This window comes from Ambystoma mexicanum, chromosome 9 (genome assembly GCF_040938575.1).
Source record: "Ambystoma mexicanum isolate Mex_15411 chromosome 9, UKY_AmexF1_1, whole genome shotgun sequence".
Classification (NCBI taxonomy): domain Eukaryota; kingdom Metazoa; phylum Chordata; class Amphibia; order Caudata; family Ambystomatidae; genus Ambystoma; species Ambystoma mexicanum.
This window is the reverse complement of record NC_090931.1, coordinates 3,287,395-3,300,098: the sequence shown is the minus strand read 5'-3', so window position 1 is coordinate 3,300,098 and position 12,704 is coordinate 3,287,395. Positions and strand designations below refer to the sequence as shown.

Sequence of the window (12,704 nt, the reverse complement as noted above, 5' to 3'; positions counted from 1 at the left end):
GGATTGTGAGAGGTTGGTCAGCAGGAGGGCACTGCCATGACAGTAAGTGAGTAGGATTGTGAGAGCTTGGTCAGCAGGAGGGCACTGTCATGACAATAAGTGAGTAGGATTGTGAGAGGTTGGTCTGCAGGAGGGCACTGCCATGACAGTAAGTGAGCAGGATTGTGAGAGGTTGGTCAGCAGGAGGGCACTGTCATGACAGTAAGTGAGTAGGATTGTGAGAGGTTGGTCAGCAGGAGGGCACTGTCATGACAGTAAGTAAGCAGGATTGTGAGAGGTCGGTCAGCAGGAGGGCACTGTCATGACAATAAGTGAGTAGGATTGTGAGAGGTCGGTCAGCAGGAGGGCACTGTCATGACCGTAAGTAAGCTGGATTGTGAGAGGTCGGTCAGCAGGAGGGCACTGTCATGACAGTAAGTAAACAGGATTGTGAGAGGTCGGTCAGCAGGAGGTCACTGTTATGACAGTAAGTGAGTAGGATTGTGAGAGGTCGGTCAGCAGGAGGGCACTGTCATGACAGTAAGTAAGCAGGATTGTTAGAGCTTGGTCAGCAGGAGGGCACTGTCATGACAATAAGTGAGTAGGATTGTGAGAGGTTGGTCTGCAGGAGGGCACTGCCATGACAGTAAGTGAGCAGGATTGTGAGAGGTTGGTCAGCAGGAGGGCACTGTCATGACAGTAAGTGAGCAGGATTGTGAGAGGTTGGTCAGCAGGAGGGCACTGTCATGACAGCAAGTATGCAGGATTGTGAGAGGTTGGTCAGCAGGAGGGCACTGTCATGACAGTAAGTGAGTAGGATTGTGAGAGGTTGGTCAGCAGGAGGGCACTGCCATGACAGTAAGTGAGCAGGATTGTGAGAGGTCGGTCAGCAGGAGGGCACTGTCATGACAGTAAGTGAGTAGGATTGTGAGAGGTCGGTCAGCAGGAGGGCACTGTCATGACAGTAAGTAAGCTGGATTGTGAGAGGTCGGTCAGCAGGAGGGCACTGTCATGACAGTAAGTGAGTAGGATTGTGAGAGGTCGGTCAGCAGGAGGGCACTGTCATGACAGTAAGTAAGCAGGATTGTGAGAGGTTGGTCAGCAGGAGGGCACTGTCATGAAGGTCGGTCAGCAGGAGGGCACTGCCATGACAGTAAGTGAGCAGGATTGTGAGAGGTCGGTCAGCAGGAGGGCACTGTCATGACAGTAAGTGAGCAGGATTGTGAGAGGTTGGTCACAAGGAAGGCGCTGTCATGACAGTAAGTGAGCAGGATTATGAGAGGTTGGTCAGCAGGAGGGCATTGTCATGACAGTAAGAAAGCAGGATTGTGAGTGTCGGTCAGCAGGAGGGCACTGTCATGACAGTAAGGAAGCAGGATTGTGAGAGGTTGGTCAGCAGGAGGGTGAGAGGTTGGTCAGCAGGAGGGCAGTGTCATTACAGTAAGTAAGCAGGATTGTGAGAGTTTGGTCAGCAGGATTGTGAGAGGTTGGTCAGCAGGAGGGCACTGTCATGACAGTAAGAAAGCAGGATTGTGAGAGGTTGGTCAGCAGGAGGGCACTGTCATGACAGTAAGTGAGCAGGATTGTGAGAGGTTGGTCAGCAGGAAGGCACTGTCATGGCAGTAAGTGAGCAGGATTGTGAGAGGTCGGTCAGCAGGAGGGCACTGACTTGACAGTGAGTAGGATTGTGAGAGGTTGGTCAGCAGGAGGGGTTGGTCAGCAGGAGGGCACTGTCATGACAGTAAGTGAGTAGGATTTTGAGAGGTTGGTCAGCAGGAGGGCACTGTCATGACAGTAAGTGAGCAGGATTGTGAGAGGTTGGTCAGCAGGAGGGCACCGTAATGACAGTAAGTGAGCAGGATTGTGAGAGGTCGGCCAGCAGGAGGGCACTGTCTTGACAGTGAGTAGGATTGTGAGAGGTTGGTCAGCAGGAGGGGTTGGTCAGCAGGAGGGCACTGTCATGACAGTAAGTGAGTAGGATTGTGAGAGGTTGGTCAGCAGGAGGGGTTGGTCAGCAGGAGGGCACTGTCATGACAGTAAGTGAGCAGGATTGTGAGAGGTTTGTCAGCAGGAGGTCACTGTCATGGCAATAAGTAAGCAGGATTGTGAGAGGTTGGTCAGCAGGAGGTCACTGTCATGACAGTAAGTGAGTAGGACTGTGAGAGGTCGGTCAGCAGGAGGGCACTGTCATGACAGTAAGTGAGTAGGACTGTGAGAGGTCGGTCAGCAGGAGGGCACTGTCATGACAGTAAGTAAGCTGGATTGTGAGAGGTCGGTCAGCAGGAGGGCACTGTCATGACAGTAAGTGAGTAGGATTGTGAGAGGTTGGTCAGCAGGAGGGCACTGTCATGACAGTAAGTAAGCAGGATTGTGAGAGGTTGGTCAGCAGGAGGGCACTGTCATGAAGGTCGGTCAGCAGGAGGGCACTGCCATGACAGTAAGTGAGCAGGATTGTGAGAGGTCGGTCAGCAGGAGGGCACTGTCATGACAGTAAGTGAGCAGGATTGTGAGAGGTTGGTCACAAGGAAGGCGCTGTCATGACAGTAAGTGAGCAGGATTATGAGAGGTTGGTCAGCAGGAGGGTATTGTCATGACAGTAAGAAAGCAGGATTGTGAGAGGTCGGTCAGCAGGAGGGCACTGTCATGACAGTAAGGAAGCAGGATTGTGAGAGGTTGGTCAGCAGGAGGGTGAGAGGTTGGTCAGCAGGAGGGCAGTGTCATTACAGTAAGTAAGCAGGATTGTGAGAGTTTGGTCAGCAGGATTGTGAGAGGTTGGTCAGCAGGAGGGCACTGTCATGACAGTAAGAAAGCAGGATTGTGAGAGGTTGGTCAGCAGGAGGGCACTGCCATGACAGTAAGTGAGCAGGATTGTGAGAGGTTGGTCAGCAGGAAGGCACTGTCATGACAGTAAGTGAGCAGGATTGTGAGAGGTCGGTCAGCAGGAGGGCACTGACTTGACAGTGAGTAGGATTGTGAGAGGTTGGTCAGCAGGAGGGGTTGGTCAGCAGGAGGGCACTGTCATGACAGTAAGTGAGCAGGATTGTGAGAGGTTGGTCAGCAGGAGGGCACTGTCATGACAGTAAGTGAGCAGGATTGTGAGAGGTTGGTCAGCAGGAGGGCACTGTAATGACAGTAAGTGAGCAGGATTGTGAGAGGTCGGTCAGCAGGAGGGCACTGTCTTGACAGTGAGTAGAATTGTGAGAGGTTGGTCAGCAGGAGGGGTTGGTCAGCAGGAGGGCACTGTCATGACAGTAAGTGAGCAGGATTGTGAGAGGTTGGTCAGCAGGAGGGCACTGTCATGACAGTAAGTGAGCAGGATTGTGAGAGGTTGGTCAGCAGGAGGTCACTGTCATGGCAGTAAGTAAGCAGGATTGTGAGAGGTTGGTCAGCAGGAGGTCACTGTCATGGCAGTAAGTAAGCAGGATTGTGAGAGGTTGGTTAGTAGGAGGGCACTGTCATGACAGTAATGCCTGGCGTCTTACATCATAATGCCAAAGGGCTCGGCCCACATGGCCTTCCGGAAGAACCTCTTGCAGCCGGCATGAAGCACATCTGTGATCTGAGAGAGGGTTACATGTGGGTTAGATCATGTGAAGAGTGCGGGGGTCCTCTGCCTTCATATGGGGGGTGGAGGGCTGCATACCTGTAGCAATAATATTGCGATGGCGCCAGTCACAGAGATGAGCTCCCCCGCGAGCCGCAAGTAATCCTGGGACGTCACATAGGATTCCTTCAGGGGAGAGAAAGTGACAACATGTGTTATAGTTATAATTAGAGTCCCACCTGGGCATGGAGTCAGCTCTTGTTCTCTACCCGTCACCAGGCAAAGGGAAGTCACCCCAGGTGTGTCATGGATCTGCTCAAATGAAGAGCGTGAAGCAGCTAGAAAAGTGTTTAATAAAATCCAGCCTTTTCACGAGAGTCCAGAAGTGCAGTGCACCCACCTACCCAGCTGCGGAGAAAGGAGCACCTGGGAACCAGAGGTTAGTGGTAGCAAGCCTATCAGAGAAGCTTAAGGTGCTCACTCACAGGGGAACAGACCAACTCATTGTTATTTTAGATCAATTGTGTTAGGACTGTCAGATCCATCAGCAGAAGAGAGGGTAGCAAGTGTAAAGGGTTGCAAGTGTACAGGGTAGCAAGTGTAAAGGGTTGCAAGTTTAAAGGGTTGCAAGTTTAAAGGGTTGCAAGTTTAAAGGGTAGCAAGTTTAAAGGGTTGGCCAAACTGATTTAGGAGTTTTGTCATTATTGTGTAGAACATGAGCGAGCAGGTTTGATAACCATCACAACAATTTGGAACTCCAATACTTTGCATGGACATTTGTAATCTGCTGCAATATAAAGCCCTACAACACTGCAAGCCAACACCGAGACATTGGCTTCTTTTGAGCCCATTCGTCCATATGCCTGAAAGAAAGCTACCTGCACACCTCCACTCCCTTTGCAGTGTGGCACCAGCTGTAAAGTGCACGGCCTATGCACAAGGTTCAGCAATACCCCCAGCATGTTGCACTAGCTCCTGACCTGCGGTGTGTGCACTGAATATCTATCTCTGCTTCGAGCATTGTTACTGCAGAGGAGTGTACACTGAACTTCACAATAAGGGAGCAGTCCTGTGAGCTGGGTGTGAACCTCTCTGCCAGCGCTCTACCTATATTTAATGACGGAGGAGGCAGCGGAAATGTAGAGGTGGGGCGTGGAGTGAGCGAACCAAGTACCCCATGTTTATGCTGTGTGGGAGCAATGTGGGCGGAGAAGCATCAAAGAGGTACCCAGAAACAGAGTGAGAATGTACAAGACACTGGGGAAGATCCCCAAGGAACACGCTTTCAGGGGGACGGTGAGAAGGAAAGGCAGCTTGGAATGGGCCACTTACATGGACCATAAGAGAGGGAGGCAGCAGGAAACCCAGTAAGACCGCCCCCGCCATGGGTAGTTTTTGGGGTCTTCTATCTTCCTGCATCTTTGGACCTAGTTTTCATGCCGAATCCGACGCGGCTTCGCGCTCTGATCCCGGCAACAGACTCTGGTGCAGACTGACATTGTGAGGTAGGTGCCCCTCTGTACTCTAGCCGCACAAGAACACTGCTAGGAACAGAGCCTGGCTCTCAGATCCTGGCAACAGACTCTGGTGCAGGCTGACACTTTGAGGTAGGTGCCCCTCTGTACTCTAGCCGCAGAAGAACACTGCTAGGAACAGAGCCTGGCTCTAAGATCCTGGCAACAGACTCTGGTGCAGGCTGACACTTTGAGGTAGGTCCCCTCTGTACTCTAGCTGCACAAGAACACTGCTAGGAACAGGGCCTGGCTCTCAGATCCCGGCAACAGACTCTGGTGAGGGCTGACACTGTGAGGGAGGTGCCCCTCTGTACTCTAGCCAGAGAACACTGCTAGGAACAGAGCCTGGCTCTCAGATCCCAGCAACAGACTCTGGTGTGGGCAGACACTGTGAGGGAGATGCCCCTCTGTACTCTAGCCAGAGGACACTGCTAGGAACAGAGCCTGGCTCTCAGATCCCGGAAACAGACTCTGATGAGGGCTGACACTTTGAGAAAGGTGCCCCACAGTACTCTAGCCAGAGAACACTGCTAGGAACAGAGCCTGGCTCTCAGATCCCGGCAACAGACTCTGGTGCGGACTGACACTGTGAGGGAGGTGCCCCTCTGTACTCTAGCCAGCGAACACTGCTAGGAACAGAGCCTGGCTCTCAGATCCCGGCAACAGACTCTGGTGCGGGCTGACACTGTGAGGGAGGTGCCCCTCTGTACTCTAGCCAGAGAACACTACTAGGAACAGAGCCTGGCTCTCAGATCCCGGCAACAGACTCTGGTGCGGGCTGACAACGTGAGGGAGGTGCCCCTCTGTACTCTAGCCAGAGAACACTGCTAGGAACAGAGCCTGGCTCTCAGATCCTGGCAACAGACTCTGGTGCGGGCTGACAATTTGAGGGAGGTGCCCCTCTGTACTCTAGCCAGAGAACACTGCTGGGAACAGAGCCTGGCTCTCAGATCCCAGGAACAGACTCTGGTGAGGGCTCACAGTGTGAGGGAGGTGCCCCTCTGTACTCTAGCCAGAGAACCCTGCTAGGAACAGAGCCTGGCTCTCAGTTCCTGGCAACAGACTCTGACGAGGGCTGACACTTTGAGGGAGGTGCTCCTCTGTACTCTAGCCCGAGAACACTGCTAGGAACAGAGCCTGGCTCTCAGATCCCGGCAACAGACTCTGGTGAGAGCTGACACTTTGAGGGAGGTGCCCCTCTGTACTCTAGCCGCACAAGAACACTGCTAGGAACAGGGCCTGGCTCTCAGATCCCGGCAACAGACTCTGGTGAGGGCTGACACTGTGAGGGAGGTGCCCCTCTGTACTCTAGCCAGAGAACACTGCTAGGAACAGAGCCTGGCAATCAGATCCCGGCAACAGACTCTGGTGAGGGCTGACACTGTGAGGGAGGTGCCCCTCTGTACTCTATCCAGAGAACACTGCTAGGAACAGAGCCTGGCTCTCAGATCCCGGCAACTGACTCTGGTGCAGGCTGACACTGTGAGGGTGGTGATCCTCTGTACTCTAGCCAGAGAACACTGCTAGGAACAGAGCCTGGCTCTCAGATCCCGGCAACAGACTCTGGTGCTGGCAGACACTCTGAGGGAGGTGCCCCTCTGTACTCTAGCCAGAGAACACTGCTAGGAACAGAGCCTGGCTTTCAGGTCCCGGCAACAGACTCTGGTGCGGGCTGACACTGTGAGGGAGGTGCCCCTCTGTACTCTAGCCAGAGAACACTGTTGGGAACAGAGCCTGGCTCTCAGATCCTGGCAACAGACTCTGGTGCGGCTGACACTGTGAGGGAGGTGCCCCTCTGTATTCTAGCCAGAGAACACTGCTAGGAACAGAGCCTGGCTCTCAGACCCCAGCAACAGACTCTGGTGCGGGCTGACACTTTGAGGGAGGTGCCCCTCTGTACTCTAGCCAGAGAACACTGCTAGGAACAGAGCCTGGCTCTCAGACCTCGGCAACAGACTCTGGTGCGGGCTGACACTGTGAGGGAGGTGCCCCTCTGTACTCTAGCTAGAGAACACTGTTGGGAACAGAGCCTGGCTCTCAGATCCCGGCAACAGACTCTGATGCGGGCTGACACTGTGAGGGAGATGCCCCTCTGTACTCTAGCCAGAGAACACTACTAGGAACAGAGCCTGGCTCTCAGATCCCGGCAACAGACTCTGGTGTGGGCTGACACTGTGAGGGAGGTGCCCCTCTGTACTCTAGCCAGAGAACACTGCTAGGAACAGAGCATGGCTCTCAGATCCTAGCAACAACTCTGGTGCGGGCTGACACTGTGAGGGAGGTGCCCCTCTGTACTCTAGCCAGAGAACACTGCTAGGAACAGAGCCTGGCTCTCAGATCCTGGCAACAGACTCTGGTGCAGGCTGACACTGTGAGGGAGGTGCCCCTCTGTACTCTAGCCACACAAGAACACTGCTAGGAACAGAGCCTGGCTCTCAGATCCTGGCAACAGACTCTGGTGCGGGCTGACAATTTGAGGGAGGTGCCCCTCTGTACTCTAGCCAGAGAACACTGCTAGGAACAGAGCCTGGCTCTCAGGTCCCAGCAACAGACTCTGGTGAGGGCTCACAGTGTGAGGGAGGTGCCCCTCTGTACTCTAGCCAGAGAACCCTGCTAGGAACAGAGCCTGGCTCTCAGATCCTGGCAACAGACTCTGATGAGGGCTGACACTTTGAGGGAGGTGCCCCTCTGTACTCTAGCCCGAGAACACTGCTAGGAACAGAGCCTGGCTCTCAGATCCCGGCAACAGACTCTGGTGAGGGCTGACACTGTGAGGGAGGTGCCCCTCGGTACTCTAGCCAGAGAACACTGCTAGGAACAGAGCCTGGCTCTCAGATCCTGGCAACAGACTCTGGTGCTAGCTGACACTTTGAGGGAGGTGCCCCTCTGTACTCTAGCCAGAGAACACTGCTAGGAACAGAGCCTGTCTCTCAGATCCCAGCAACAGACTCTGGTGCGGGCTGACACTGTGAGGGAGGTGCCCCTCTGTACTCTAGACAAAGAACACTGCTAGGAAAAGAGCGTGGCTCTCAGATCCCGGCAACAGACTCTGGTGCGGGCTGACACTGTGAGGGAGGTGCCCCTCTGTACTCTAGCCAGAGAGCACTGCTAGGAACAGAGCCTGGCTTCCAGATCCCAGCAACAGACTCTGGTGCGAGCAGACACTGTGAGGGAGGTGCCCCTCTGTACTCTAGCCAGAGGACACTGCTAGGAACAGAGCCTGGCTCTCAGATCACGAAACAGACTCTGATGAGGGCTGACACTTTGAGAGAGGTGCCCCACAGTACTCTAGCCAGAGAACACTGCTAGGAACAGAGCCTGGCTCTCAGATCCCGGCAAAAGACTCTGGTGCGGACTGAAACTGTGAGGGAGGTGCCCCTCTGTACTCTAGCCAAAGAACACTGCTAGGAACAGAGCCTGGCTCTCAGATCCCGGCAACAGAGTCTGGTGCGAGCTGACACTGTGAGGGAGGTGCCCCTCTGTACTCTAGCCAGCGAACACTGCTAGGAACCGAGCCTGGCTCTCAGATCCCGGCAACAGACTCTGGTGCGGACTGACACTGTGAGGGAGGTGCCCCTCTGTATTCTAGCCAGAGAACACTGCTAGGAACAGAGCCTGGCTCTCAGACCCCAGCAACAGACTCTGGTGCGGGCTGACACTTTGAGGGAGGTGCCCCTCTGTACTCTAGCCAGAGAACACTGCTAGGAACAGAGCCTGGCTCTCAGACCCCGGCAACAGACTCTGGTGCGGGCTGACACTGTGAGGGAGGTGCCCCTCTGTACTCTAGCTAGAGAACACTGTTGGGAACAGAGCCTGGCTCTCAGATCCCGGCAACAGACTCTGATGCGGGCTGACACTGTGAGGGAGATGCCCCTCTGTACTCTAGCCAGAGAACACTACTAGGAACAGAGCCTGGCTCTCAGATCCCGGCAACAGACTCTGGTGTGGGCTGACACTGTGAGGGAGGTGCCCCTCTGTACTCTAGCCAGAGAACACTGCTAGGAACAGAGCATGGCTCTCAGATCCTAGCAACAACTCTGGTGCGGGCTGACACTGTGAGGGAGGTGCCCCTCTGTACTCTAGCCAGAGAACACTGCTAGGAACAGAGCCTGGCTCTCCGATCCTGGCAACAGACTCTGGTGCGGGCTGACACTGTGAGGGAGGTGCCCCTCTGTACTCTAGCCACACAAGAACACTGCTAGGAACAGAGCCTGGCTCTCAGATCCTGGCAACAGACTCTGGTGCGGGCTGACAATTTGAGGGAGGTGCCCCTCTGTACTCTAGCCAGAGAACACTGCTAGGAACAGAGCCTGGCTCTCAGGTCCCAGCAACAGACTCTGGTGAGGGCTCACAGTGTGAGGGAGGTGCCCCTCTGTACTCTAGCCAGAGAACCCTGCTAGGAACAGAGCCTGGCTCTCAGATCCTGGCAACAGACTCTGATGAGGGCTGACACTTTGAGGGAGGTGCCCCTCTGTACTCTAGCCCGAGAACACTGCTAGGAACAGAGCCTGGCTCTCAGATCCCGGCAACAGACTCTGGTGAGAGCTGACACTTTGAGGTAGGTGCCCCTCTGTACTCTAGCCGCACAAGAACACTGCTAGGAACAGGGCCTGGCTCTCAGATCCCGGCAACAGACTCTGGTGAGGGCTGACACTGTGAGGGAGGTGCCCCTCGGTACTCTAGCCAGAGAACACTGCTAGGAACAGAGCCTGGCTCTCAGATCCCGGCAACAGACTCTGGTGCCAGCTGACACTTTGAGGGAGGTGCCCCTCTGTACTCTAGCCAGAGAACACTGCTAGGAACAGAGCCTGTCTCTCAGATCCCAGCAACAGACTCTGGTGCGGGCTGACACTGTGAGGGAGGTGCCCCTCTGTACTCTAGACAAAGAACACTGCTAGGAAAAGAGCGTGGCTCTCAGATCCCGGCAACAGACTCTGGTGCGGGCTGACACTGTGAGGGAGGTGCCCCTCTGTACTCTAGCCAGAGAGCACTGCTAGGAACAGAGCCTGGCTCTCAGATCCCAGCAACAGACTCTGGTGCGGGCAGACACTGTGAGGGAGGTGCCCCTCTGTACTCTAGCCAGAGGACACTGCTAGGAACAGAGCCTGGCTCTCAGATCCCGAAACAGACTCTGATGAGGGCTGACACTTTGAGAGAGGTGCCCCACAGTACTCTAGCCAGAGAACACTGCTAGGAACAGAGCCTGGCTCTCAGATCCCGGCAACAGACTCTGGTGCGGACTGACACTGTGAGGGAGGTGCCCCTCTGTACTCTAGCCAAAGAACACTGCTAGGAACAGAGCCTGGCTCTCAGATCCCGGCAACAGAGTCTGGTGTGAGCTGACACTGTGAGGGAGGTGCCCCTCTGTACTCTAGCCAGCGAACACTGCTAGGAACCGAGCCTGGCTCTCAGATCCCGGCAACAGACTCTGGTGCGGGCTGACACTGTGAGGGAGGTGCCCCTCTGTACTCTAGCCAGAGAACACTACTAGGAACAGAGCCTGGCTCTCAGATCCCGGCAACAGACTCTGGTGTGGGCTGACACTGTGAGGGAGGTGCCCCTCTGTACTCTAGCCAGAGAACACTGCTAGGAACAGAGCCTGGCTCTCAGATCCTGGCAACAACTCTGGTGCGGGCTGACACTGTGAGGGAGGTGCCCCTCTGTACTCTAGCCAGAGAACACTGCTAGGAACAGAGCCTGGCTCTCAGATCCTGGCAACAGACTCTGGTGCGGGCTGACACTGTGAGGGAGGTGCCCCTCTGTACTCTAGCCACACAAGAACACTGCTAGGAACAGAGCCTGGCTCTCAGATCCTGGCAACAGACTCTGGTGCGGGCTGACAATTTGAGGGAGGTGCCCCTCTGTACTCTAGCCAGAGAACACTGCTAGGAACAGAGCCTGGCTCTCAGGTCCCAGCAACAGACTCTGGTGAAGGCTCACAGTGTGAGGGAGGTGCCCCTCTGTACTCTAGCCAGAGAACCCTACTAGGAACAGAGCCTGGCTCTCAGATACTGGCAACAGACTCTGATGAGGGCTGACACTTTGAGGGAGGTGCCCCTCTGTACTCTAGCCCGAGAACACTGCTAGGAACAGAGCCTGGCTCTGAGATCCCGGCAACAGACTCTGGTGAGAGCTGACACTTTGAGGGAGGTCCCCCTCTGTATTCTAACCGCACAAAAACACTGCTAGGAACAGGGCCTGGCTCTCAGATCCCAGCAACAGACTCTGGTGAGGGCTGACACTGTGAGGGAGGTGCCCCTCGGTACTCTAGCCAGAGAACACTGCTAGGAACAGAGCCTGGCTCTCAGATCCCAGCAACAGACGCTGGTGCCAGCTGACACTTTGAGGGAGGTGCCCCTCTGTACTCTAGCCAGAGAACACTGCTAGGAACAGAGCCTGGCAATCAGATCCCGGCAACAGACTCTGGTGCGGGCTGACACTGTGAGGGAGGTGCCCCTCTGTACTCTAGCCAGAGAGCACTGCTAGGAACAGAGCCTGGCTCTCAGATCCCAGCAACAGACTCTGGTGCGGGCAGACACTGTGAGGGAGGTGCCCCTCTGTACTCTAGCCAGAGGACACTGCTAGGAACAGAGCCTGGCTCTCAGATCCCGAAACAGACTCTGATGAGGGCTGACACTTTGAGAGAGGTGCCCCACAGTACTCTAGCCAGAGAACACTGCTAGGAACAGAGCCTGGCTCTCAGATCCCGGCAACAGACTCTGGTGCGGACTGACACTGTGAGGGAGGTGCCCCTCTGTACTCTAGCCAAAGAACACTGCTAGGAACAGAGCCTGGCTCTCAGATCCCGGCAACAGAGTCTGGTGTGAGCTGACACTGTGAGGGAGGTGCCCCTCTGTACTCTAGCCAGCGAACACTGCTAGGAACCGAGCCTGGCTCTCAGATCCCGGCAACAGACTCTGGTGCGGGCTGACGCTGTGAGGGAGGTGCCCCTCTGTACTCTAGCCAGAGAACACTACTAGGAACAGAGCCTGGCTCTCAGATCCCGGCAACAGACTCTGGTGTGGGCTGACACTGTGAGGGAGGTGCCCCTCTGTACTCTAGCCAGAGAACACTGCTAGGAACAGAGCCTGGCTCTCAGATCCTGGCAACAACTCTGGTGCGGGCTGACACTGTGAGGGAGGTGCCCCTCTGTACTCTAGCCAGAGAACACTGCTAGGAGCAGAGCCTGGCTCTCAGATCCAGGCAACAGACTCTGGTGCGGGCTGACACTGTGAGGGAGGTGCCCCTCTGTACTCTAGCCACACAAGAACACTGCTAGGAACAGAGCCTGGCTCTCAGATCCTGGCAACAGATTCTGGTGCGGGCTGACAATTTGAGGGAGGTGCCCCTCTGTACTCTAGCCAGAGAACACTGCTAGGAACAGAGCCTGGCTCTCAGGTCCCAGCAACAGACTCTGGTGAAGGCTCACAGTGTGAGGGAGGTGCCCCTCTGTACTCTAGCCAGAGAACCCTGCTAGGAACAGAGCCTGGCTCTCAGATACTGGCAACAGACTCTGATGAGGGCTGACACTTTGAGGGAGGTGCCCCTCTGTACTCTAGCCCGAGAACACTGCTAGGAACAGAGCCTGGCTCTGAGATCCCGGCAACAGACTCTGGTGAGAGCTGACACTTTGAGGGAGGTCCCCCTCTGTATTCTAGCCGCACAAA

The 12,704-nt window shown here is 55.3% G+C and overlaps 1 protein-coding gene across 2 annotated transcripts in view; it reads right to left on the bottom strand.

The window, feature by feature from the left end:
* LOC138487598 (transient receptor potential cation channel subfamily V member 6-like) overlaps window positions 1–12,704 on the bottom strand; it is a 623,206-nt gene that overhangs the window by 253,426 nt on the left and 357,076 nt on the right. For both annotated transcript variants that reach the window (XM_069614065.1, XM_069614066.1), the window contains exons 9-10: window positions 3,623–3,709; window positions 3,462–3,538 (exon numbers count right to left, since the gene is read on the bottom strand). In XM_069614065.1, the coding sequence (XP_069470166.1) occupies window positions 3,462–3,538; window positions 3,623–3,709 (164 nt within the window). The remainder of the gene's footprint in view (window positions 1–3,461; window positions 3,539–3,622; window positions 3,710–12,704) is intronic.